The following is a 27,388-nucleotide window of genomic DNA, read 5'->3' on the forward strand; positions in this document are numbered from 1 at the left end:
GAGAGTTGGCTCTTCTCTGCTTTGAGACACGTTTCCCAGTTAAATATTGTATTATTTCTGTGGTGATGACCTCTGGAGTGCTGATCACAGTTGGAGATCTAACATGGAATTGATGACTTAGATACATTTTGACTTTACTTGAGTTCAAATTGAATGATGCCAACGGGGAGCTCCAGTTCCAAGAGAGATTAAGGGCCAGAGAAGTTTTGTACAAGGTCTGAGTGTGAGGAGAAGCATCCATCGGGTCCGTGTTTTGTTGGGGTGAACGCAACCCAGTTGAAGAGCGGGTAGATGTTGACTCTGTAGGCAGCTGCATGAGGATTGGAGGCTTTTCTTGCCTTCCAGCTCTTTGATGTTGAAGGTTCCTGCCCAGAGAGCTCTGCCAGCAGGAGTTGTGTGAATAATCTTTAAGCCCTTTCAGACAAACGCAGCTGGATTAGTTTCAGCCGCCTGTGGCTGTGATTTTGAATTGACCCAAGAGGCTTTTCCTGAAGCAGCACGACCTCCTGTTGGCACAGTCTGGAACTGGTGGGAAGTGACCAACAGCTGGGGACAACAGCACCTTTAAGCAGCGTGCCTGGAGGCAAAAGCGGATGTTTCGCTGTGAATGAGTAAAGGCCACGAAAAAGAGACTATGTCACCCCTCTGGGTGTGTGTTGAGGTGTTCCTTCCTGATCTGATGGTTAACTCTCAGGTGTCCCTGTGTGCTTACGTCCGCATGATGCGCTGTATGCGGCGTGATGTTTAGTTTCGTGTGCTTTGATCGAATGCCACAGAACTAGGCGTATATTGATACTACTTTTTCCTAAAAATTAGGAAGCCCCTCGTGCTGCCTCTGCCCCAGTTAGGACCCCTGGGGAGGCAGTGTAACTCTATGGGCAGTAGGCTTGCCTTGCCTGGTTACGGTTGCTTGCTCATTCTTGCAGAGATTTTCCTCACCCCCAGGGTTTGTAGGTCATTGCTGCTGCAGGGCATTCCCGGAAAAGTTTATCTTTTGTCCTCCTCTTTCTGGAGGAAGAACAATTCCTGTTATCTGTAGGTTAGGCCTTTTAACAGCGAAGAACAAATGACCAAACCTCCTTCTGGCTATCTGTGTGCTGGCTGTGAAGTCTCTGCCTCGAAGTTGGAATCTATGCAGAGAAACTGTAACTGTCAGACCCCAGAGCTGTAGGGTTTAGTGAGGTGGAGGGAGGGGGAAATCTCTCTAGGGCTGATGATAACAATCTACACAACTACTCTATGCCTAGTGGCAGTTTGTCTAACTTGTTTTATATTTAAGCTTGTCTTGCCAGTCTCACATCCTGTACCTTGTGTTGTTCAAAGCACCACCTTAGAGCTAACTTTGATTTTTACAGCTCGGAGCTTTCTGCAGTGAGAGGTCTCCTGTTTCTGCCTGCGGTGCTTCTGCTAGTCTGAATCCATCTGGTTCCAGGAGTAGGTGACTGGCTTGCAGATGAGTGGCTGGTTTTTCTTGTAGTAGACACGCAGCAGGAGACGCCAAAAGACTGTCAGTCAACCCAGAGTATGCTGTTGATCAAAACATCCTTCTCCTTTCCTTTCCCTACTTTTGAAGTAACCAGAAGGTTGTGTTCTCATGTTAAGGATTTAGCTTCTCTCGCTTTCATTTTAGCAGCAGTCCGCCCAGCGTTGTGCTTCTCTGTGGTGTGGTAAGACAGTCAGGCTCTGCTGCTGTTACCTCACAGTCTTCCATCACCCTTCTTTGTAATGCCAGGTCTTGCCCCCATGCCACCAACAAGCCTTTGTCTGGAATTTGTTTGGATGGAATTGTGTTTGGAGTGTGATATGTAAAATTACTCAGTCCTCTAATGCTAAACCCTTGCATCCACCATGTTTAGAATATGCCTGTGCCAAAATCAGTTAGTGCTCTTAGGCGTCACATTGCATTTGTTTCTTTGCTATGAAACACAAAATACACTTTCAAATGTAAATAGTAAATGGTGCCAGGGGAGAGAGGGAAGTTGAAACATCTCTAGAGACCTGAAGGGGCTGGAAACAGTCAGAAAGTGCACCTCGGTTATGCATCCCTCCCAAATCACTACCTGAACTCAGACAGACTGGCCTTAGAAGCCATTGCTCTCACACAAGGATAATGTGTGTGGATTTCACTAGTTAAAGCTTTATTCCTTATCCCTTGATCTTATGTGTCTGTGCATCGTTTTTACGACTTTACTTATGGTTTTAGCAAAGGAAGGCATTTGTTTTGGAGGATAAACACAGAAGGTAGCTACGTTCACTAACAAAGCTTAAAGCAACTTATTCCCTTAATGAATTTTGTTTGGGGTCTAAATCTGACTTTGTGTTGGGCATGTCAAAGGCTGCAGCTGGAGTTGTAAGTGCCGAAAACAGGATTGCAGCTTTCTGAGTGTTTGACTGGCAGAAGGCACCTCCATGGCTTTTTTAAAAAAAAATAGTTTTCTCTGGCCTGGCAGTCCGTAGCAGGTACTTTGTTTTGCTGTATTTCTTTTTTTTTTTTTTCTTTTTTCTTTTTTCTTTTTTTTTTCTGGAAGTTACTGAACAAGTCTGGTTGCTGGATTGTCTAGTGCTGATGTGTGACAAAACTTGCAGGATGCTTCAGTGAGAAGTCACCTCAGACTTCTCAGCCAGATAACGTGGAAGGACTCTTCTGGAAATGTTTGACAAGTATTTGCAGGGAATAGGGAACAGCGCTGTCAGTGTTGATCTGCTAGGGAGAACATCTGTGTGCAATGCTTTATTCAAAGCAGATGGATAGCAGAGGGGGGAAGGGGGGTTGTTTAACCCTTGGTTTCAAGCCAGCGTTTCCCCCCTCAGCTGCTCTAATTTGGCTGCATTTTCTGATGCTTAAAATGCTGACTCCTTCTTTTTCTTTCCTTCTTGTAAAGATGATCCTTGATGAGGAGGTCTACTTCCAAAAGATTTTGTTAGCGACATTTATATGGTGATTTTTCTGAAATACATGAGCAGTATGCTTTCTCAATATTGTATTTGAGCATTTAACGTTGACTGAAGAGGGATACATTAAAATTTGTGTGCGTTCCCTTGAGAGGACATGCCATTAATGCCACTGTACAGATGAGGAGCTGGAATACAGGGATCCTTCGCCAAAGCAAAGAGCTGAACCCAGGTTTTTCCACATCTTACATTGGCGTTGAAACATTTAGACAGCTTTCTTAGGTTGGATGCAAGCTAGCTTTCTGAAAATGCATGATTAAGTGTGAGTGTTTAGGGGAAAGGCAGTGACTGTTATTTATGTATTTTTTCAGCTATCCCAGGTATTTGTTTCAGTTATCTGATCCAAGCTACCAAATACTATTTGAAAGAAAGGGGTTGTCCTCCCAGCAGCCTGGAGGAGCCTCTGCAGATCCAGCTGCTGTTTAGGGCATGTGGGGTACCAGACACGTCCTGGTAACAAGCAGCTGGAGTGTGAGCATGAGCTGAGGTTTCTTTTGAGTGAGGCCCGAAGTGACAGGTGACATGCAGGCAAAGAACCGGAGGTGTATTCTGATATCATAAAGTATGGAAGCGTGTGTGCTGTCATCCATTTGCCTCCTCTCCTCTGCACGTGAGACAGGGAGGAGTGGGGGCCCTTTGTAAAGCTGTGGGTGGCTTGTATCGGCTGTCCCGCGCTGAGATGCCAGGCTGTGGGTCGTAACAGCTCGGGGAAGTTGAGTGCTAAAGACGCCGAGACACAGTTCTTGTCCTGAAGCACGTGGTAGTCTTAGCAGAGGCAAGGTAGTGTGCTTGCGAGAGGAGGAGGGAGAGGTGGCAGGGTGGAGGCAGTGTTACAACAATGCTTCCATGATTTGACTTCTATTTTAGGAGATATGACAGAGTTTTGATGCCTATTTTCTTTGCTGTCATGTTACGCTTTTATATCAGACATGTCTGACATGTCTTCAGGCACTGAAACCTCCTGGCTTTCATCTAAAGAACGCAAATGTTTTTTTTTGTCTGAGTGATGCTGTATTTGTCTGTGGTGCTTGTAGGTTGAAAACATCCTGCTGCACGATCGTGGCCACTATGTCCTGTGTGACTTTGGAAGTGCTACTAACAAATTCCAGAACCCTCAAACAGAAGGGGTGAATGCGGTAGAGGAGGAGATCAAAAAGTAAGTGTGCTTTTCCTTTTCAACTTGAACGTAGTTTGTATTTGAAGGGTAATTATTTTTTTTGCTTGTAATGGGAACTACGTTTTACTCGGGCCTGTTGCAGCAGATGGGATGCTGCTGCACAGAACTGTCTGCTGCAGGTAAATAAGTGCCTGGGGGAAGGCAAAACAATAAATTGAGCTTGATGTAATTGCTGTGGACCTGAAAGGCTGAGCGTACTGATGCAGAGAAGTTGCCCACCTTGATGAGGTAGTGACATGTTCTGTTATCTATGGGGCCAGTTTATCTGTCCTTCATCTATCTCGGCTTCTTTGAACTGCAGTACAGCAGATGACAAAATCCCTGTCCTCCACGAGCCACTTGTCATAAATCCTCGCAGTGACTAAGGGGATGTATGGCCCAACTCCTCAGCTCTTCATAGAAAATGTAAGGTCCTTGAGGCGTTTCATCTGGCTCCTTCCCTTGCCCCATGCGTGACTGGCAATAGTGCGGCTAGGTGCACTTTAAAAAAGGGAACTTAGCTGGCAGTTCAGGAGGACCTAGATCAGGAATGCAGCAGGCTCCAGGTCCTTGGTCTTGCTTTAGTTTTAACAACATCACTGCTGCAATCTTTCCAGGTCTGCTAGTACAATACTTTGGCTAGAAAACAGCATGTTAGAAATGCGTGCAGATGCCTCCGTTTTGTTAGGAGTCAGTGACACCTGCATGGGTTTCCTAGGCTTGACTGAAGTTTTTGGAGTGCTCCTGGTCTGGCTTTGCAGTCCCTTTGGAATGCCCTTTCTGCACACTTATTAACAAGCCTACAAAACCTGTGCCGTTAGCAGCGCTTTCTTGGGATCGAGGTAAACGGCATGCAAGGTGCCACAGCAGAAACTATAGACCTACTGATAGGAAATCTTATCATAAGAGTCTCTTAAACAGTGGTGCAGCTTCCAGCTTTTCTGTTTGTAGCGATTTGTTAAAATGAGGCAGGTTCTAGCCGTACGTTGAGGTATAAAATAACCTTCCCCTTGTTTACAGTGACTGAGCAGGAGTCCTGGTATGGAAGTATCTTTATTAGGAGCCACGTATCCAGTTACAATCTTTGTAATACTGTTGGCCAAAGCCCCAGCAGTGAGGACATTGCTGAGGACATTTGACTACTGACCTTGTTAATACTCTGAATCCTTGAATATTTCTGTTCCAGTTCTTAAAATGACTGTACAGTTTTCTGAGTAAATTGCTTGCTTGAGAAAGGATCTTGGTTACTGCTTTGGTTTCACAGGGCAGTTTGCGGCGGTTAGTATTGTGAGAGGTGTGTAGCAGATGCTGCTGTTAAAAGATTTTTTCCAATAGATTATAGTCTTTAGTATCTCTTTCCCTAAAATGGCTAGGGAAAGAGTGAATTTTGAATTATTTGGAAGCGTGACATAGTGAAAATGCATTTGATAGCCATTTCGAACTCACTGATAGATCTTTCTGCCACAGGTACACTACGTTATCCTATAGAGCACCCGAAATGGTCAACCTGTATAGTGGCAAACTTATTACTACAAAAGCAGACATATGGGTATGTATAAAAACTGCTTAACATCATACAACCAGACTGCAGCTTGTTTTCATTACCATAATGACAGGGTAACTTTCTAGCTGGGGCTAACCTTGTTTTCCTTAAGAGACTGGACAGTTTCTGAATAAAGAGTTCCTCTGCTTGACGTTTCTGATGAGTTACTGCTGAGCAGGATGGCTTGTGGATAAAACACGCATGCTTCTTTGCATGCTGACTTGCCATTTGGTTTAAATTAAGCGATGTATGAAATTCTGGGGTTGAACAGCACAAACCTGATTTTGTATCTTAAGAGTTAAACCAGAAAATCTAGTGTATTGTGACTCCTTGTGCCTGGGTTGGGTTGCAAGCGTGTCAAATTAGAGTTTAGAAGAAAGCTGGGAAAGCAGACCTTCCAGGAGCAACAGTGTGCTTGTCCTCGACAGTGTAACACAGGTCTGAGTTGTCAAACCTCACCCAAGGCCAAGCTTTTGCACTGCTGTTTCTAACCATCAGTGCAATCTTGCCATGCTTTTTGCGTTGAGAGCAACATGCAACTGTTGGGTAATCCATTACTGGCTAACCTGACCAAGGATGGAAGGCTTCCCTTTAGTTGGGATGGGCATGAAAAAGTCTGTGCCATGTGTAGTGGCAATTCAGCAAATGGGGTGTGTTTGAAAGGCTAATCCAGAGGATGTTTGTGTGGCTTCTGAAGCCCTGAGCTAGCAAGTAATGAGGCAGAAGGAGCGTAAGGAGAGTTTTAATGCATCCTCAATAGCTGTGCGTATGCATATACAAGAGGGAAAATTGCTGGCGTGACATCTGCTGGGAGGAGTCTCCTGTTTTCTCTGAACTCAGCTCAGCGTCAGGAAAACAGCAGCTCTGTGGGGCTTTGCTCCTCCGAGTTCAGCAGGAGGTTTGTAGACCCAGGCCCTGTACCCGTGTGGGGTCACTCGCCTTGGTGGTGGGGACCTGGAGGGGGGGGGAAGGTCACAGCTGTAACAGCGTGAGAAGATTGTCAGGGCCTCAAAGGCAGCCAGAGGAGAGCCTAGGATGTGCGCTCGTTCCTGTGATAATGGGGAAAGGCAGAGACCCCGAGGCCCTCCTGCTCCTGGCGCGGGAGGAATTCTGTTCTGCTGACCTGCTGGGTGTTTCCAAACCAGTGTGGGGGTGTGTGCGTGGTGGGAGCTCAACTTCAAGGCCTCTTGCAGGGCTTGTTCTGCTGGAAACCTCACTTTCCTTAAATCTTGCCGAGGTTATTTTAAACTAGAGTGCAACTGAATTGTGAAATCCTATGACAAAAGATAAAGCCAATGATGAGTTGCTTAGGATTAGGAAATGTTTCCCACTCTCCCCTCTGAGATGGTGGGAGTGTTTCATAATTAGCCTTTTGTGAAAAACGTGTATTTTCTTTTGAAATAGGCGGTGGTTCTTGCTGTCAAAAGCGGCATGGAAATAGATGGAAGGGTGCTATAACCTAGTGGCCTGCAGACTTACCTCTGTATCCCTCCCTGGTACTTATTTATAACGGCTGAAAGGGTGTTTGAACTTAACCTTGGAAGCAGTGTGGATTTTTCTTTGTCAGAATAAATGTGTTAAGGATCATGGTTACTATTTAATTTTGCTGTTAGTTTGCTCTTTCCTCCCAGTATGTGGCAGAAACATGCTTGGCCTGTTTCATGACATGAAGGGCCTCGCCACGCGTAGTGGCATGTGGTGCTGTGTGTGGGGGTGGCGATCCCCCTGCGATCCCCCAGATGACAGTATCTCAGCCGAACGAGGGAGAGCTCTTATGTGTTTACCTTCCCGTGTAACTATGCTTGTTTTCACGTTGATCGCAGGGATGTTAAAACGTTGGCCTGATGTCACACGGGACCTGTGTAGTACAACAAGCTGGAGGACTCCACTCTCCCTGTTCTCTGCAGTGGTGCTTGAATCGTACCGTGCCCTGCTTTGCTTCGGTTTGCTAAATTCTTTGCTCTGTTCTCTCCCTTTAGGCCCTTGGCTGTTTACTGTACAAGCTGTGTTACTTCACCTTGCCATTTGGGGAGAGTCAGGTGGCAATCTGCGATGGCAATTTCACCATTCCAGATAATTCTCGGCACTCGCAAGACATGCACTGCCTCATCCGTGAGTGTCTCTGACAATGGCATGATCGACTTCCATGGAACTGTAAAAATAGCGGGTTTTGTGTTTTGTTCTTACCTTCCCTGCTCCTACGGTAAAACCGCTGGAGTTGCTTTTCTTTTAAGAGCCTTGCTTGAGCGTGTAGGGGTGGTTAAAGTGATCGTTTAGTAGCTTAGGAGATGACGCTTCGAAAGACAGTTATGACAAAGAGATTCCTGTTTGGCTGGCGGTGGTGCGCTCGGTGGAGAGGCAGGAAAACAGACAACCGTTCGGTTTGAGAGTCCTACAGAAACTTGCACAATAAGCCTATTTATGCAGAAACGTATTTCTCCAGTAATAAATCTATTTGGATAAGGAACTGAAAAGAACCACAGTGACTTAGACTAGCGATAAGAATTCATCTTCTGTGAATTGAGAAACAGAACTGAAATGATTTATAAATAGCCTGCTGACTTAGAGTGAATGTGTAATTAAGGGTACAATGCACTACTCTTGGCAAAGCTGGGGCAGCTCTCTTGTTTTCAGCACAGCATTTGATCACTTTTTTTTTTTCCTAGCCACAATCTTGACTAACACAGAGTTGGATGTGTTTGCAGAGCAGCCTGGTATTTTCTTTGCTTATGCGGTGGTTTATGTGCAGCGGTATGTGCTGCTGTCTGCCTTCCTGCCCCACGGGCACGCCAGGGTTGGATCAAGCTCTTTTCCTGCATGTTCCCTTGGAAATGCAGAAGCTGAAACCAGTGCTGTTCCCTGACCTGGCTGGCTGCGTTTCCCCTCCTTGCCCTAAAGCCTTTGATAGTGGCTACAGATTGTTTGTAGCCGTGTTGGAAAATACGCCCCAGTCCAGCCTGACTCTGGCTCGCCCCTTTCTCAGCGAAGCCTGGTGGCCAGCTCAGCCCTGCTGACCGCCTGAAAGAGGCAGGGCACCCCAGTAACGTCTGGGTGCACCAAATGTGTAGAATCCTGCAATGGTTTGGGTGGGAAGGGACCCTCAAAGGGCATCCAGTCCAACCCCCTGCCCTGAGCGGGGGTCTTCAGCTCGGTCAGGTTGCTGTGAGCCCCGTCCAACCTGACCTTGGGTGTTCCCAGGGATGGGGCACCCACCCCCTCTGTGGGCAGCCTGTGCCCGTGCCTCGCCACCCCCCCAAACCATTTCTTCCCGGTACCTAGCCTGGTCCGCTGCCACACACGGCCTGCGTGAATCTCTCCTATTGCTCTGATCTTCGCATCTCTGTCTTTTAAAGGGTATATGCTTGAGCCAGACCCTGATAAGAGACCCGATATTTATCAGGTCTCCTACTTTGCATTCAAATTGGCAAAGAAGGAGTGCCCAGTCCAGAACGTCCAGGTGAGTAGCGAAGGAGTAGATTGATGCGGGGCGTTGTGGGCTGGGACTGGGGGTGGCAGTTGCTGAACATTGCGCATCCGGCTGTATTCGGCCAGTTGTTCCCCTGTTCTGTAGTTAGTGTTGTTTTGGTTTTGGGGTTTGTTTTTTTGGGGTGTGTGTGTCTTATTTGGTTTTTTGGGGGGGTTGGTTTGGGGTTTTTTTTGCTTTTTTTTTATAGCAGTGCTGTTTGGGATGGGTTTTTATTTGGGGGGAGGTCGGGGCAGGAATCAGGGTTTTGATTCTTACATTGTTTATTTCTTTGTCCATGATTTACCTCCTTGCCCAGTTACCGGCTTGAGGCCAGCCAAGAGATCTTATACATATGAACACGGAAAATTAGGCCATGCTTGTGAAACAGATTTGATTTCCAGGCACATTCATTATAGCGTGTGTAATTTGTGCCGCAGTTGGTTTTAAACACCGCGGTTTTGTGTCTGCCGTCTGGCTGGGACTAACCAACTTGCATTTGAACTACATCAGACCTTACACAGCCATCTGCCCCTTCTCAGTGCATCTTTATAGACCTCAATTGGTTTTGGTTTTTTCCTCCCCCCCACCCCGTGTCCAGGTGGTCTTTATGAGCAAGATATGGTTTGGTACTAGTATGTCTGTATTTTTCTTATAGCAATATTAATAAGTATTATTGCTGTTGTCCCCAGGCTGTCTTAAAAATACCCAGGTTGTGCTATGGAGCTTTGTGTTCAGATTCCACGTGTAGTAAATGATCAAAAAGCTGACCTGTGTTTTTCCACTGTAAAGACTCTCCCAAAATTGTCTCTTCATTACAATAACATTGAGGGGTTTGTCCCGTGTCTAGTACGAGGAATAATACCTTTGGGGATCCCGCAATCTCCCTGTTTCATTGTGATGCTTTTGCAAAGTATTTCTGACTCTGTTTTCTGCCCTCAAAATACAAAATTCGGTGGTTTGGGGATCTGCAGAACTCTCCCATCCCTTCTAAACTCCCAGACCCGGTTAAAGCAAGTGAAGCTGCTGCAAAGAAGAGTCAACCAAAGGCCAGGTAACCACATCTGCGCTATGCTCAGCCCTCTCTTTTTATTGTCTGTTGTCTTTCTGCTCTTTGTTAGGAAAGATGCTTGGTATATTTAGCTGCTTCCTTGTGGGCTTACATTTACACGTGGAGACAGACATTGCAGTCCTGAGGCTTCTGCTTGAACAACATAAATAACCATTGATCTCATTGATCTGAAAGGCAGAAATTGCGGATGTCAGGGGAAATTTTTCTGCTTGGGGGGGTGGGACTTGGGCCATGCTCAGCATGACTCAACAGCTAGGCTTTTTGTACCAAAGACATTGCTTGACAGCAGCACTTGGAAGTTCGTATACTGAGATGAATCTAGTGTGTCCTCCATCTGGAGGCAGGACCCCGAATACCTGAGAGCAAAGTCAGGAGAAAGTCTACAGCTGGCCTGCAGTGGGCCTGGAGTCGGCCCAAAGAGCACGGGTCTGCTGGGAAACTGCATCGGGCACCATTGCTGTTCGAGTTTGACCCTTGGCAGGTGATAACCCGATCCAGTAATTACTGTACGAAATTGCTGTGATTTCTGCAGAGTCCTGTAATTTTTTCGGGGGTGGGGGGACGACGACGAAAGCCCAAGCAGTTTCCATCTGAAGAGCCCAATTAGTGGGGAAACCACTGCACTGCTGTGGTTTTTTTTTTTTCTTCTGCCGCTGCTTGCTCTGCTTATGATACTGTAATTGCAACTTCTAAATTCTGTTGGACAAAGCTTGTATGTTAATTTTACTGCATAGTGAGCAGTATTGCAGTGGGCACTCCAAACCCAGCAGTTTTCTTCAGACTCTGAAACAGGGCATCTCTCCTCCTGCCTGTCAGCCCCAGGGGCCTGCTTGGTTTGTTTTTGTAACTGAGAGTGCGGTTACTCTCACAGTAGTTGAACATCTTGGTATCTAAACAAGCAAATGTATCCACAGAAGGGCAGGGTGGTGTCTGGCTGCTTGGCTCTGTTGCTGTGGCTTTTGGGAGCTCAGTAAGCAGGGGTCTGAAGAGGTCCAGTGGTTCTGGGGTGGATGTACTAGAGTTAAGTTACATCTAAAAATGCCGGTTTAGACAACTCTGCCCAAAGGTACCAGCTGCTCTTAAGGTCATTTGTTAGGCCCTTCATTTGTTCATCCAGAACTCTTTAAGTGGATGTAAACAATACGCTTTAGCAGATATTTAAATGAGCTGAGTGATTTTGACAAGTTCCAGCTGTCCAACAGAAGATGTCACAACTGGCAAAGAAGACAAAATGATAGTGTTGGATTAATTGTTGTGAATGCATCTAAGTTTTACTGTGCTTATGGAAAGAGTGACCTGTGTCTGGATGCCCGCAAGCATTTCACCTTAATCAGTCACATGCTGCTTAAAGTATGGCTGAGTTTTTAAACCTCTGCTGTGTGCTGCATGCACCATCTGTCAGGCTAACAAAGACGGTGGTCTTACTGTTCTTCCTTTTATTCTTTACCTTCTTTTATAGGCTGACAGATCCTATCCCTACGACAGAAACTTCCATAGCACCCCGCCAGAGACCTAAAGCAGGACAGACCCAAGCGAACCCCGGGATTTTACCCATTCAGCCAGCCCTGACGCCTAGGAAGAGACCTACAGCTCAAGCAGCCATTCAGCCACAAGGTGAAACCATGTTCCCTGTGTGGCGCCTTCCTGACAGGCGCTGCGTACTGTAGGGCTGTGGTGCACGTTAATCTAATGGATGTGTCTTTTTTTTTTTTTTTTTTTTTTTTCCCCCTCTACTAGTTGCAGGACCTGCTGCCCTGGGCACTGCTCAGCCTTCGCTCCCTGCAAGCGTCCCCCAGCCGAAAGCAGCACCTCAACAGACTCCGGCACAGCCACAAGCCAAGCAGGCTCCGGCTCCGCAGCAAGCCTCGCAGGCACAGCCCCAGGTCCCTTCCACTCAGCCGCAAGCCACACCTCAGCATCAACAGCAGCTTTTCTTGAAGCAGCAGCTTCTGCAACAGCAGCAGCAGCAGCAGCAGCAGGCTGCCTATTACCAGCAGCAGCAGATGATGCAAGCTCAGCAGGTAGGTGCGCGTGGCCGTGTTCATTGCATGCTTACTGTGCTAGAGGCCTGCGAGGCTGTACCTTTGCATTTATGGCAAGTCCCCTGGTTTTTGGGGGGATTGGTGCAGTTTTTAGGTGTTTTCCAATGTGGCTCCAGTTCTCGAGCAAGATTTTTCACTACGCAAGGCTGGCGTTTCTAACAGTCAGTGTGGAAGGCCTTGAGGTAGTTTTGTCATGTACGAGCACAAAACAACTCGCACTTTACCGTATTTTATATGAGATTTTTATTTTATTTTATGAGATTTACAGCTCCAGCTGTTTCAGGGTCTTGAGGTCAGTGCTCAGCTGATGAGCAGAGGGGTACTGTTCCTCTCCTGCTCGTGAGAAGCCTGGCGTGCCTTTCCGATGGGAGGACTCGGGTCTGGTTTTGTGGCAGACTGCGGCGGTACGGAGGGCTGCGAACACGCGGTGCGTTAGACGAGCTGTGTCTAGATGACAGGCTTGTGTCCTTATCTGTGCTGCTATCAACACCGCAGTTCTCTGCTAAAGCATCTGTAGCAGTGGAAGCAAAGGGACAGTAAAGCTTCCAATCCTGGGGGAAGGTTTAGAATTGATAAAAACAGGGAAAGGGAGTTCAGGACCCCAGGACAGTCTGTGCTGTGGGAGCCCCGTACAGGCAGGTGTAACACAGAAATAATCTGAGTAGACCAGGAGGACGTTTTCCACCGCTCGTTTGCAGATGGTCTCCGAGCCGTGGCAGCCTCTCACTGCTTTGCCACTTGCGGTGGCTGTAACCATTCCTGTGGCTGACCCCAAGTTCTGGTGGTTGTACCCCAGTTCCCAGCTGTGCAACAAGCAGCTCAACAACTGGTTGTTTCCCAGTTCCCAGTGATGCAGCAAGGAGCGCCAGCACAGCAGCAGCTGATGCAGAACTACTACCAGCAGCAGCAACAGCAGCAGCAGCAGCAGATGATGGCCCAGCAGGCAGCAATGCAGCAGAAGACAGCAGCAGCAGTTCAGCAGAAGCAGCAAGCCCCAGCAGCGCCGCAGCCCCAGCCCCAGCAAAGCGCGGCTCAGCCAGCGCAGCCGCAGGAGCAAGTGGTAAGAGCCTTTCGGGAAGGAACAGGGCAGTGGGACTGGGAGTACTGGGAAGTGCCCTCCTGCCAGGTCTGGCGTGCCAGGAGCACCCCAGCAGGGCGGCTGGGATTTGGGACCCACAGAGGCTGGGGGAGAGGTGCTGTAGGGCCTGCTAGGTGCCCTGGTGCGTTATTACTGAGCTGCAGGTGTCAGCTCTGACCTTGCTGCCTCAGAGACACGTGTGGTTGTTTGGACTGCTCTTCCCAGCAGGATGCTGGACGCCGGAGCTGTGCTCTGGGTCCATAGGTGAGTAGATGATGAGTAGAGAGCAGATGAGAAGATGCAAGTAGCTGCTTAATGCAGCTTCCCTCTATCCCCTCCCCTGTCACATTCCCTTAGAAGACTTGATAAAATCCTTTAGAAATCATTTGTACTTAATGCATCAGGATGGGCACCAGGAAACAGAACTGCTTTATGTTGCTGCTCGTTTGGAAAACTTCTGTCTCCTGCTCAGGACACTGATGCAAGGGCAGGTGCACGCAGCCTTCCTGGTGGTTTCTGGTCTTGGGATAACTTTTTTTCTTTAACGAATACTGTGGAAAAGGAGACTTTTCAAAGCACCATACCTAAAAATCATTCAATCAATCATCCACTTTACTAATTATCTGAACGTGTGTCCAAAATAAGTGCTCTTTACTTAATGGAAAGTACAACTGCCTGCAACAGGGAAGTAGCCAGCTGTCTGCAGTGGTAAAGGCAGCGGAGCTGTGCCAGAGGGCAGGATCCCTGCTGCCAGGTGCCCTGCAGTACACACGGGAGGAAGCTGAGCCTTTTGCTTTCGTTCCTGCACGATGCCGTCCATTCTTGCCGCTTTCTGGGAGCGCAAAGGGATGTCCCTAACTCTAGTTGTGTGTTGGAAAGAAAGCGCGTGCAGGTCCCAAGCAAGAGGAGGCTGCCCGCTGTTGTGCTGTACCAGGTGTGCAAAGCATACTGTCTGTTAACAAACCACTGCGGGTACACGATGTTTGAGCCCAGACTGGGGGTCACTTTGTGCTCGCTTGTTGATGAGTTGCGAGTTACTCAGGACCCCATTCGTCTCTCATCACTTCAAAGGAGGCATGCTCATCGGGAACTAATTTGACTAATAAACTCCAGAAGCCAGTGACCTGAGCAATGCTGGGTCGTGGTGTTTGTTTTACTCTGACGAGTCTCGGGGCTCTGTCATATTCAGCCCCTTGGCTTTTATATTGATTTGCATCACTAAGCTGGTTGTTAGGTAGGTGACAAGCTTTGTGTTCCTCCTGGTCTTGTTACTGTTCTGCTGAATGACCTGGGGCGAGATATTTTATTGAAATTGGCAGGAGACTTTCTGTACATGCAGACAGGTTTGGGATGAGGCCCGTTACTACCCTTTCCCTTTTGGAGGAGAATTGTCTGAAACGTAGTATTGAAGTGCATCTCTAAAGAGCTTTGCTGTGATTCACTAGCACAAGAACAGTCTTTATTAAATCAGCTAGATTAAAAATTAGCCTTATCTCCCTGGAAGGCTGATCAAAATGGATGCATCTGGACACTTTACCACTCCTGCAGCAGTTGGGAGGAGAAAACCAGTGGTCAACTCATTTCAAAAACGGTAGTGAGACACGGTCTCTGCAGAGCAGAGCCTCTGAGCAGAAGATACCAAGCCAGGACCCGTCAAAACCTTTTCGCATTGAGAGACTTGGGCTTAAGCTCTGCGTTAATTTCTGTGGCAGTTTTGGCACTGCCCTTTTATTTCTCAGTGCCAAGTGTACCGTTCTGCACTGACCTATATAGCGAGGCGTAAGGTGGGTGCATCAGAAGCAGTCAGGTCAGTTTGCTTCTCGGCCGCAGTGAGTGAGTCTGCCTGAAAATGCCAGATGAAAAGCAAGACGGGTAACCGCTCGTTTGCCTTCCCTCGCTGCAATTAAGCACCACGCTGAGGATCTACCTCTTCTTGTCATTGCCCTCTTAGGTCTTTCCAAGTCTTTCATCTGTTGTCTTTGGTTGAAAATGGCCTGGGATGATACAGGGTGGGGAACAGGGAGTCAGCGCCCAGGCGCTGGAGGTGACGTGCAGACTTTCTGGTCTTCGTGTTCTAGTTTTCCTACTTTAAATCCAACCGTGATACCTCCCTGAAAGCCAGATTTTGATAAATCACATAATGGGAAGTGATGCTCTTGTTTATCGCTACAAGACAGTATTTCAAGTATTTACAAGTTTGTGAGTTTAACACTGAGGTAATGGAAAAATAAGATCAGTGTGAGGAAACTCCGTGAAGTTTCCAAAGGGTTTGTAGCTGGGCTGCCTTGACTTACACCTAAACCAAAGGTGCCTGTTTTTCTCCTCCAGATTTCAACGACAAATGTCGTTCCTGTGTTACTTGTGGGGTTTTTTTTTTTGTTGTTTTTTTTTTTTTTGAGAAAGCTAAGAAAACTTCTTGTGCAAGATTTCTGCAGAAGACCTGTGCTCCTTTGGAGACCTGACCCCAATCACACATTATCCGCTGGAAGAAGCGCTGCTGTTCACCTTAACCCCCACTCCTTGTGTCCCTATGACATGACTCCTGCACGCTACCATCTGATTCCTTTTTTCACCTCTGCCCTGGATCTCAGCCTCCTTACTCATGAACCAATTTCTGAGACCCGCTAGCCTTTAACGACAAGCGCTAATAGAGGCTTTCCCTCCGGAGCTGCGCCGTAGAAAGGGGAGGAGGTCTCTGCTTGTGCAGTTCTAGTAATCCTCAAATACTACAGATCAGCGAATTCCCCTCTGCTCCGGCTGTTCTGTTCGGGTTTTTTTTCCCCTCCAGACTGTCTATCCCCAATCCATGACCTGAAGGTCAGATCCTCCAGCACGTAGCCGTGTTTTCATCGTGGCTGTTAGTCATGAACAAGGACATACTGTTTTACTTTCTCTCCTAGATGCAGGCACAAATGAGGCAACAGCAAAAACCTCAAACCACACCCCCCCCAGCAGTGCAAGGTCAGAAGCTGGGCTCTCTCACCCCTCCGTCCTCCCCGAAGACGCAGCGTGCAGGACACAGGAGGATTCTGAGCGACGTGACCCACAGTGCAGTTTTTGGGGTTCCAGCCAGCAAGTCTACTCAGCTCCTGCAGGCAGCTGCTGCCGAAGCCAGTCTCAACAAGTCCAAGTAGGTGGCTCGTCACTCGGTGTCGAAGGGGGTGGAGGGGAGGGGTAGGGGAGGCTTTTCTGAGATCTCCTACGCAAAACTCTGGGATTGAAGGTAGGCAGGAAACTCTGAGGTCTAAATGAGTCTTTGCCTTCCCAAGACCACAGTTTGAGGCTTGGCAGAAAGTTGCTGAAAAACTTCCCCAGGGGTGTAAGTCCTCCTGAATGCTTCTGTGCTCCCCAAAAGCTGAGCAAGTGGGGCCTTCCTCTGTGTTACCAAAAGCTAGTGTCGTTTCAGCTGTTCCACCTGTAGCCCCAGTGCACGCTCCACACCTGCTGCTTGGTATCAGCACTTCCCCAGGAGCACTCGAGCTCACTTTTATAGTGTCTACAGGCAGGAAGCCTCCACGTGGGCATTGCAGAAAAGTATTTCAAATGGTATGCTCTACGGTGCTTATTTTAATCCCCGACACCAGGATGCTCAACCAAAGGAAGAGTAGATAAGGCTCACTGGTCCCAGGCTTCTGGGCATGCATGTACAGTAAAGTGTGCTGAGAGTTTTAAGTAGGAAGTAATTGTAATGCAGTAGCTTGGACCAGCTCATGGTGCTGGCCAGGGGATTTTGGATGGGTTATTAATGACTGTTTGGTTGGGTTGATCACATCCAGATCTGCTTCCACCACACCCTCGGGTTCCCCAAGGACCTCACAGCAGAATGTCTATAACCCGCCCGATGTCTCCACGTGGAATCCGTTTGATGATGATAACTTCTCCAAACTCACGGCTGAGGAGCTGCTGAACAAGGACTTTGCAAAGCTAGGTGACGGTAGGTTCATGGACGTGGCCTGCTCTCAGATTGGAAGATGGCATGGAACGATGATGCTTTCGGTCAGATGCTCCTGGGGTGCTCTCCTATGTGCCCATAAGAGCTAAATTCTTCCAGTTGCCCTTTTCAGTCCCTGTCCTCTTTGCTGAGCAGTTGCGATTAAATGAGCATGATCCTCAAAGGGAGAGGTACAAGCCACTTTTAAAGCAGCCTCGATCGGTCTGTTGTAGAAGCTACAGCTTAAACTCTGCTTCGTCTGCAAGTTATGATTTGCAGCAAGGGGCTTAAGGCACATCCTGAAATAGTGTCGTAAAAAATCTAGGTAAGCAACCTGCCCTCAGAATGGAAGTTTTTCCACTAAATCTGCGTCTGGCATTTCAGGGAAAGCTCCAGAAAAGATGGGCAGTTCCACAGAGAACTTGATTCCAGGTTTCCAGCCGGCTTCATCTGCAACCCAGGCAGATGCATTTGGTGGCCCTTCCTTCACTGCTGGATCAGGTGAGTTTGTGAATATGTCCTACAGGGCAGTGCCCAAACAGCACTGCAGAAAAACGGCAACTCTTCGTCGTAGCCTCTTTGAAAGGAAAGTAAAACTGCTACAAACTGAGTTGGTTTTTTGGTACTGAGAACTGTAGGGATAGGGTGGGTGCTTTGGTAAAGAAGGGAAGGCAGGAACGGCACGTGTGCTCCTCACAGGTGGGTAGTGGAGACAGGAGGTCTGTAGGCAGAGGTGAGGCTTTTGGTGAGGGAAGAAACTAAGCAAGCCCCTTAAGTTCACGAGGAAGCTGCTTAACATGTTGAAGTTCCATGTGGCTCACAATTAGAAGTAAAATACAGTGTGCAGTAAGGGAATTGGACTTGGGAGAACTTGGTCAGGCAAGCTGGAGGAGATTTCTGGCCTGCAGTTGTTCGGCTGTATGAAGGAGAGGAGCAGGGATAACGATGTCTGCACTGCAGAAGGAGAACAGCAGAGCAGGAGTGAGCAGGCAAAATCCTCAGAGTGCACAGTTTGTCTCATCATTGACAGTTCAATGGTGAAGGCAAGAAGTTTTGCACTGGCTGTGCTGCGTGGGTCCAGAGGCCAGGAGTCCTTGGCTGGTCAGAGGAGCTTTTCCACAGAGGCCTCTGCATGTGCGACCTTGGTGTCTCCTGTGGTACTTGGGTACCAAGGTTTTGTTATGAGCAGCCCCTTTTATGCCAAAAAAACCTGCGGTGAGTGCTGCTGCTTGTTTGTAGCTCTGCAGCATCGGTTCTCACCGAAAGCAGCGAAGACCCGCCAAGCACGGTATTGAAAGAGCTGCCTCTGGGAGCCCGACGTGCAGGTCCTCCTCTCCCCATCTCCTGCAGCCTTCGTTACTGGTGGCAAATGCAACCGACGCTTCCCCACAGCAGCGTGCCGACCCTCGGTGAGAGGAGTCCTGGGAAGAGACTGAAGGATCCTTTGTGGGGCAAGAAGTGACAAATGCATTCACGCTTATTTCTATTTATCAGAAGGAGATTTAGAGGAGCTTATTGCTGAGCTTGGTATTGTTGGCTCTTACCTGAGAATTAAGGAGTTGAAGTCCGTGACGCAAGAGTGCTCTAGGGGGTGGCTTTCTGAGTTTCTCTAGCTGTTCAGTGCCCTGTGAGGAGCTTGCGATATTCCATCAGCCTTTGTGGGGTGATGTTGAGTAGCAGCAGCTCCAGGTTCAGCTGCAGGGTACCTTCTGCAGAGCCTGAGAAGCACCTGCGCGTGTTCTGGGCTTTCTGGATGCTGTAGCCTGTTCAGTTCTTTTAGCAGTTGTCTTTAAAATGTGCCCCTTGACTCTCCTGCCCCGTGGTTCGGCATAGGAAGGTGTCTTGGAAATTCTTTTGGTGCTGGCACTGGGCTGGGTGCTTCTAGTCCTTTTCTTTTTCTTTCCTTGTGGACAGGAGCCTGTCTAAGCCTGTCTGATGCAAGATGCTGCATCTCTTGTTTCAGACGGAGGCCTGACGTGGGGGGGCTCGCCTGCTGCTTGTCCTTTGTTAAGGCATTTCACCTTCTGTGCCACTGTAAAGCGGGATAATAGCACTTCCCTTTCAAAGGATGTTTTGAGATCTGTGGGTTAAATTGTGTTGGAGAGCTACATGGTAATAGTTGTTTGGGTTTAGTTTATTTTTTATTTTTTTTTCCCCACACACTTGCAACATAACTTGTTCTGAGTGTGTGTTGCTCTTGTCAGGCCGTAGCTTGGACTCTGTAATACTAAGCTCTGTCTGAGCTGATGTTTTTGCGCGATGCTTTCTGCTTGTCTCTTCTCTGTTTCACTCTGCTTTTTCTCTTCCTGGTTACCAGCTGAAAAAACGAAAGACATTCTGAGTTTGGACACTAGCCCTCCTCTTCTGACTGTGCCTGATCCTTTCATTCCGCTCCCGTTATCCGACACGCCAGGTAACTGGAACTGAGTTTATGGAGGGGGGCAGATTGTCGTTTGTTTCTGTACTCTCAATCCCCCGGTTCTGTTTCCGGGCACACCTGAAGTCCTGGGCCTCAGTCCGTGGTGCTGGGTGCTGACAGGCTCTGCTGAGCTCAGTGGTAGTGTGATGTGTGGAGCTTTCTGCCCTTGGATATCTGCGTGGTGGCGGGAGCGGTGCTGAGCGCAAGAGCCCTTCGTTTCCACGGCAGACCCTAGGGTTATCACACTGTTTCTATTGCCAGCAATGTCGGTGTCTTTTTAAAGGCTCAGTATTCAAAGCCAAAAATAATCACTGGGTAATTACCTGTTCTGATATAAGCCATTTTCAAATTGGCCTCCAACTTTGAAATTGTAGCTTTTATTATTGTTCCTCTTTCTTTCCCGTTAAGAGTCAGTGTTACTTTGGCTTCCAAGGTCTCTTGCAAATGCGTGCTTCACGTGAAGCCTGAGTTAAGATGTAACCTTTTCTGATTTGGCAAAATTTTCTAGTGCAGCTGGTAGCTATTTCCATTTACTTTGCAGCACTGCTTAAAAGTCTTTCCTGCATGCACATTTCAGCAGCCAGCACTTTTTAGCACGATATTATGTAAGCGCTTAGGAGCTTATTTGCAAATTGGTGGGATTTGGAATGTGGGAATGTCTTTATCTTGGAGTTTCTCTAAGCTTTCTGGTGAATATGTGTGGTGGGCCTTCTTGTCAGCTAGCCCCAGAGGACGAGTGCTTGTTACAGCTCTCACCCTTGCCCTTAGCTCAAGCTGTGGATCACTGGTGTGTTGACAGTAGAGGACCCAAGCTTCAAAATGATGTGTTTGCAGAGATGGCATCTCTCCATGGGAAATTAGGCAGTTTGGGGTGGGGCAGTGGGGAAATCTGCGTTTCTCCATAACGTGGAACTTGCTTCCTTCTGGTTGATGCTCAAAAAACTGAGAAACGTGTTTTGGTTCAAAAGGGATTTTAATCATAAATGCTGCAGTTCAAGAAAAGAAGCAGAACTTCCAGACTTTCTCCCCCATGTGAGTGCCAAGAGGTGACCTGCCCAGCTATAATTTGAAAAGAACCTACAGAAGACAGATGACTGCATGTTTCTTTTCCTCCTCCCCTGAATGCTATTGCAAGTGTTGGCTTTACTGACTTGAAGCCTGTCAGCCCAGACTACGATGTAATTATCTGCCAGCACGCTCAACGCATGCAGTTGCACACCAAGACGGTTGTTTTCCTTACTGCCTGTTGCATTTTGAAATGGCACGACTGTGTGAAGCAGCCTTAGCTGCCGGAGCTCTGAAATTCTTTATGGTACAGAAACCACTGCAGAGAAACTGCCTTTCAACCCTGCCCTCGGGTATAAACTATCAGAGCAGCAGTTGTCTGCAGTTCTCGTGGTGCCGGGTTGCTTGTCCCACAAACCTGCCCCTGAGCGGTGTTGTATCTTTGCAGGCAGGTGCTAATCTCTCTGCCTGCGTGTACCTGGTCCCGTTGAGTTCTGTGGGTCTCCTTCCATGAGGGCAAAGCAGGGGGCAAGGGCAAGCACGAGATTTGGCTTTGGTGGCTTCCTGCAGGTTCCTGCCAAGATATTCCTAATTATTTTTGCTTTTTCTTTAACAAAAAAACTTGAGGCCGGGAGCCCGTGAATGAAGGAGCAGAGCCACGGACTTACCCTTAGCTTTGAAAACTGAGAGGGGTTGTCGCTGCTTGTAAATCCAACAGAAAAAGATAAGAATCCTGGATTTGGACTCAGGTTTTCAATCTGTGTGTCTGTCACGCAGAAATGTCGTCTTTGTTCTTTGCGTTACCTGTGCAGAAACATCCCTGCAGCAAGCACAGAGGTCTTGGACAAGAGGGATGTGCTGCCTTGTGTGGCAAAGGCGTTCTTTGCAGTGTGCCCCTTGGGTCGGCAGAGCTGGGATTGACCCGAGTCTCTCATACATCATCATCTCCAGTTGCACGTCTCCAGGCTGCCTTAGTTTTGTGCAGAAGCACAAAACTTCTGAATTTCTTTGAATGCGTGCTAAATACTTGCTTTATTTGGAAGATTTTTGTTTCTGAGAAAACCTTGATAGTGAATCTCTTCCCTTTGAAAACATTTTACATCTGTCTTTTTATAGACTGGGAGCGTGCAGAGCCCTACCCCTTGGTTATACAAGAGCGGTGTTGTTCAGAAAGGCTTTCACTACAGGCATAAGTGAGGCTTTTATTTGGTATTTTCCCTGTTTGTCATACAGAGCCAGTTCTGTCAGCTTTCTGCGCTTTGAACCTGTGACAGCTGACGGTCTGGCGGAGAGCTCAGTTTTGTTTTTTGGTCTTTTTTTGTTTGTTTTTTGGGTTTTTGTGGTTGTTTGTTTTTTTTTTTTTTTTTTTTTTTTTGCTTAAGCTGCAACCTTGCTCCCTTTGCCGGCACCCAAGGGTGCAGGTGGCACCACTTGAACGCTGGCCAGAGACCGACCTCCTTGGGCTTTCCCACCTTTCCTCTGTGTGCTTGGAAGGAAGATGAGCCTTTCTGTCACAGATTCCTGAGAAGCAACTAAATGATGCTTAACACGTGACAAATAGCCATAGTGTGCGTCCCCAGGCAGCCTAAATGTGTTCGGATGGAGGAGCGCGCTGCTGGCGGGGCTGCAGCCGGCAGATGTGACTTGGAGTGCGAGCGCTCGCTTGTAGGTTTAGCCAGATGACACTTGTAGACACGGTGTAGTCAGTGAAGACAAGCGGACAGCGGGGTCTAGCAGGCTGGCCTGTTTGTGTGGATCACGGCGCTGGAGGTGTGCGATACCCTAGAGGAGGCTGGTTTTCCTTTGCTGTGGGTAACAAGCTTCCCAGTACGTATTTCTAGAGGAGAGGTAACGTAGCACCCTACGGAAGGCAGAAATACCAGCTCAGGGTAATGATCAAGGGCAAGTCAAATGGTTTTCAGTCTATTCCTCCTTCTCCAATGAGTAACGGCTGCAATTCTTAATGGAATTGTAACTAGTAAGAGGAGCTGGCAAGAGGTATGTAAAAATACGGCAAAACATCTGTTAAAATAAGGGAGAATTAAATATTCATGCTGAAAACATTTTTTTTTTCCTTATGCATGTGCAGGAAAGTGAGCCAAGTTCTTTTTAATAAGCTTATTGTAGGCTTCACTGCTGATTAATTATAATGGGGTATTTGACCAGAATGGCAATTTTTCTGCTATGTGTGGCTACTTGATGTCTATCAGTATGAATTTAGCTCATACAAACGAGCGTGGGAGGCGAAATTTTGCACAAGGTATTCTGGACACCTGAAGTTCAGCTGAGTTACATAGCATCAAGATGGATCTTTTCCTTTGTCCTTGAGGCTCCACTCCGTGAGTAGTCCCAATTCTAGGGTTTTTAAGCCTGCTTTAAGAAGTATTTAATGAGAGGTTTGACCCTCACCACGTGAATACTTCTGCTTTAGCCCCTGTCCCTTATTAACTACTGAAATTTAAATGCTTACGTGCTGTGTTGACGCAGTTACCCGCACTCTTCAGTCATCAGTTGGTTTCAGGAAAGGTTTTAGATATGTCCTTTTTACTCTAGAAACGTCTGCTCAGATAAACAGGTTTTGGAGGAGTGGGTGGGCCCAGTGAAATGCCCTGTGAGATAGGAAAGGAGTATCCCTGGTGCTGTTTGTTGGTTTGGGCTGGGAGGGGGTGTCTGCTGCTGGCTCTGGTTGCAGATCAGCGTTCTTCCCCCAGGTGCCCTGTGCTGCTGGCAGTCCTGGCTTATCCTCCACTCTCTGCAGAAGAGGAGAGAGGGAAGAGGTGGTGGGTGTGGGCCCTTGGCAGCAGAGCAAGCGAGGAGAAGTTGTTGAGCAGCAGGACTAGGTGTGAGCGCTGAGAAAAAGCAGCTCTGCTCCTCCCTGCTACTGGATGGAGGAGAAACTCCCCCGTGCTGCGGAACGCGCTGCGCCGATTCCTGCGCGGGCTGAGCTGTGTGCGCAGGGTGGTGGTACTGGCGGCCTCTGCATCAGTACCGAGCGCGATGCCGCCTTTGCGTGGGGTCAGTCGTCTTTTTTTTTTTTTTTTACACCTCTGCTAAAGAGAAGGCATCATTCTTTCTTTGCAAATTTACAAGACCGTTTACCCTGCGCAATAATTCAGCATACCGGTACTGGCTGCAGCCGAGAGGCAAGTGTGTCTTCAGAGGAGTTTGTTTGTTTGAAGAGCAGCAACACCAAGCGGCCTCTGCAGCGTTGCCTTACCCGTAAGGGAAAGGGAGACAGAAATTCCGTGCCCGGCACAGCTAAGTAAGCACACAGGTATAGCTGGGGGAGGAAGCGCAGGCCGAGAAAGCACGCCTGCGCCACCCGGGCACGCGCTGGACACTCACCTCTGACAAAAAGGGAAACGGCGTCGCTTATTAACGAGCCATTGTCCTGTTGGAGTTCTCCAGAGCTTTTCAATAGCACTTCAAGAATGACTTTTGCCTTTTTATTTCCTTCAAGTACTCACGGACTTGCATGTTTTTACTCACCCCAGAGGATGCTTATCGGGGCTAAGGAAGCAGATGTTTTGCAGTGCAATTTCAAAACAAAGCGTGTCCACACCCTTGCCATGTTTCTGGAGCTAGCTATCAAAAATGTGTGGCCCTGATAACCATTCCTGCTCGAAACATAATTGGCTTCAAAAATAGGGGGTTTAAGCAAAACTCTATTTTTCTCATTGTGTTCTAACGTGTGACCTGCGGACTGGGTCGCTCTGCAGGGTGCCAGAGCGGCGCTGCGAGCTGGAGGTGTGTTTCAGGCTATCGCAGCGTTTGAAGAACTGCAAGTGGGAAAGAATGGTGAAGGCTTGAGATCAGACTGCTGAAGCTGGCAGTTTCTCACACCTGGGAGCATGAACTCAGGCTCAAACCATTGACATCCTTGTTGAAACACACAAGTTCACCTGCTTTAACAGGGCCACTATTACTACTGCGGGAGGACTTCTTTATTTTTGTGGCACAAAATGCTTGAAGTGTTTTCAATCAGCATAACTCTCTCTATCCCAGGCCCATAAATTCTGAGAAGATAACTGTACACCCACCTGTGTCAGGGTGTTGATAACAACTGTAAGAGAAAACCTCTCTTTCTAATAATTTACTTTTCTGCCAAGAGGGCACACTGAGATAAAGTAATTGCAGACAGGTGCAAACACATATTGATGTGTGCTGATGATTTGAGTTTACATCTTGAGCTGGGAAGATGGAACAGGGGAACTACTCATCTACTAACTTGAATTAGTTGCTGTATTTTTAATTGAGGGTGCAATATAGTGTGTTGATACTTGGGAGCAACAAAGCCAGTGGGCCACAGGGATCCCAACTAAATGAATGTCAGTAGTAGCTAGTGCTGTTTCTGTCTGGGCTTTGAGTTTGATTCAGAGGGGTATTATTTTACAAATATTTGAGATCTTGAAAGTTAAACTAAAATTGTTTGATTTTGATCTCTTAAGGAGCCACTGTTAAATGTTGTTCTACTATTTCTATGGTGTTTACAAAGTCATGTCCGTATTTAAAGCATACCGATTCCATTTTTTCCCCCTTTGTCTCTCTACTTGTGCTATATAAGAAACAATTCCATTTCACAGAAACTCCATTAGGAAAATTAAAGTCCAGTGCCTTCCTTTTGATTACTCAAAGTCTTCTGTTGCTGGTGCAGGGTTTCCTTCAATCTTTAATACGTGGTTAATCAATAGGCAGAAATCTTTCTGGGTGACTAATCTATACCTGCTTTGGTAATTTGCCCTCCCACTCGCAGCACAGTTGACTTGGCAGGATTTTTACAACTTTGTCTTTCTTTCTCAGTTGACATCCGAAGAAAAGAACTCTGCTGTGTGCTCTGTTGAATTGTCTTTCTTTTTGCTATTCCTCCGCGGTACATGAGTGAGTAATGTTCTTACTGTGTGCGGTGCCTGGCTGGTGGACTTTTTTGGCTTTGAGATGTTGCATTTTGATTGTTCAGTGTGTTACCAACTTATGATGGATTTTTGCCCTCTGTTCCCCTTTTTAACTTGCAAGTTTCTCAGGAATCTTTTTTCTTTCTAATAGCCTGCTCTAACTAAAAACCCATTTTCCTCCCTCGTATCTTCATTTATATTTTTTTCATAACTCTATTCTGTCTTAAAATGCTTTCTGCCTATACTGTGTGGCTTAACGGCTATATTGCCAAGTATAAATGCAGCATGCCAACTTAGTCTTTGGTAGTGGTGGTGGTGCAGATGCAAAGTCTGTGCAAACTGACTGATGGTAAATCTCAGAAATCAGTTTTGTGCATGTGTTAGAAATGAAGGGATCTGAAGGAAAAGGTCAATTTTCTCACTGGATTGCCCCAAAGCTGTGCTGCTCAACCTACGCGTGGGGATTGAACTTGCTTGCTTGTCCCGTGGTGTATAAATCCATAGTTAATTCTGCTGATGCTAAATGGCATTACCTCCTTCTGATGTTCGTGCGATCAGAGGAAAGGCTCTTGCTTTCGTTCCCAGAGGAAGCGATTTGGTTTTCCAGTCTCCGAAGCTGCTAGCATCTGCCGTTTGGGGCTGCCTCGGGGAGCTGTCGGCTCTGTAGGCTCCTGCTTTGCCTTTTCTGCAGCCTGTTTGGCTTACTCTGACTACGATAGGAAACAGTAATTTCTTCTTGTGAGGAACGGGCAACTTAAGAATATGAAACATGCATCTAAAGGCTGCAGTGTGCAGCTGGGCTTCAGCTCTGGAAAGGGTTGATAGTGCACTTCTTACACACACACACAAACCCACACACACCCACGTGCTTTTTAGCTTAGACACCTTCTTAAGACTTGTGAATGAATCTTGCTTACTCAGCGAGCATCCTTACTAGCTGATGCAACACCATAGCAAACTTGCTGCCATCCCGTCAGGACTGGAACTGGACAAAGTAGAGAACTGGACAGCAAACGAAGCAGCATTGGTGAGATCAGTCCTGAGCCCGAACCAAGCTGACTTCCCCTGAGACCTGGGAAGCGTCTGGCAGGTTTTCCCTAGGCTGGCTGGGGAAGGGGATGCCTCCAAGAGGCAACCTCGTGTGGGAGCACAGGTGTGGATTCAAAACACACATTTCCCGGCTGGAGCTTGTTAAAAGCCCTTCCCGAGAGCCCTTCAGGAGCTGTAGGATATAAAATACCTTTGTATTGGGCTACATGTTCTTAACATTGTTTATCCTTGGGCTTGTTTATGTGCCTGCATACGGGTAATGTGGATACCTCTACTGGATTTGGGGCAGGAGGACATCTGATGCCATAAAATCCTGAATCTAACTGCATCACGATTAATACAGAATGTGTTTCGTCCTGTCACGCTGCAGCCTGAGCTCTACACATGCACGAAATTAATTGCAATGGGCCCTGGAACTGCAACATAGATGAAGTTTCTCTTCGTTTATTTCTTGTTGTGTTGCTGTTTGCTCCATAACTGATAGTCTTTGCCATTGGGACCACTTCTAAAGCGCAGCTTGTGATTGTGTGCCCGCATGCCTGGAGAGTCACGAGAAACAGGTCCTGTAGTGGCAAAACACCTCTCTTGGCTTCCCTCCAGTAGATCGTTGCTAGGGGGATGGCACCGGGTGTTCTAGAGAAGTCCAGAGGCCAGGCTGCAGCCTTCGTCTCCTCCTGCAAAGGGCAGATAGGTGCTGCATGCCCTGTTGGAGGAGTCTGTTCTGCAGTTGATCACTTTCTGTGTACGTGCCTTGGAACTGTTTTGTTCGTACAGATAACACGAGG

The 27,388-nt window shown here is 47.5% G+C and overlaps 1 protein-coding gene and 1 long non-coding RNA gene across 14 annotated transcripts in view; one reads left to right on the plus strand and one right to left on the minus strand.

Annotated features, from left to right (window-relative positions):
- Nucleotides 1-27,388, plus strand: part of AAK1 (AP2 associated kinase 1) — an 85,447-nt gene that overhangs the window by 32,335 nt on the left and 25,724 nt on the right. For 9 of the 13 annotated variants that reach the window (XM_040617827.1, XM_040617831.1, XM_040617833.1 and 6 more), the window contains exons 6-17: nucleotides 3,987-4,108; nucleotides 5,576-5,657; nucleotides 7,631-7,763; nucleotides 9,005-9,108; nucleotides 10,089-10,168; nucleotides 11,646-11,800; nucleotides 11,924-12,207; nucleotides 13,070-13,288; nucleotides 16,207-16,436; nucleotides 17,083-17,240; nucleotides 17,622-17,738; nucleotides 19,555-19,650. In XM_040617827.1, the coding sequence (XP_040473761.1) occupies nucleotides 3,987-4,108; nucleotides 5,576-5,657; nucleotides 7,631-7,763; nucleotides 9,005-9,108; nucleotides 10,089-10,168; nucleotides 11,646-11,800; nucleotides 11,924-12,207; nucleotides 13,070-13,288; nucleotides 16,207-16,436; nucleotides 17,083-17,240; nucleotides 17,622-17,738; nucleotides 19,555-19,650 (1,780 nt within the window). The remainder of the gene's footprint in view (nucleotides 1-3,986; nucleotides 4,109-5,575; nucleotides 5,658-7,630; nucleotides 7,764-9,004; nucleotides 9,109-10,088; nucleotides 10,169-11,645; nucleotides 11,801-11,923; nucleotides 12,208-13,069; nucleotides 13,289-16,206; nucleotides 16,437-17,082; nucleotides 17,241-17,621; nucleotides 17,739-19,554; nucleotides 19,651-27,388) is intronic. The other 4 variants (XM_040617828.1, XM_040617830.1, XM_040617834.1 and 1 more) reach the window with 1 other exon arrangement.
- LOC121099214 lies at nucleotides 20,765-25,447 on the minus strand. Its single transcript, XR_005831430.1, has 2 exons — nucleotides 24,007-25,447; nucleotides 20,765-23,413 (listed from the first exon to the last, which is right to left on the minus strand). It is a non-coding gene; the product is annotated as an uncharacterized LOC121099214 (long non-coding RNA).

The sequence above is a fragment of the Falco naumanni genome, chromosome 19 (genome assembly GCF_017639655.2).
Source record: "Falco naumanni isolate bFalNau1 chromosome 19, bFalNau1.pat, whole genome shotgun sequence".
NCBI lineage: Eukaryota > Metazoa > Chordata > Aves > Falconiformes > Falconidae > Falco > Falco naumanni.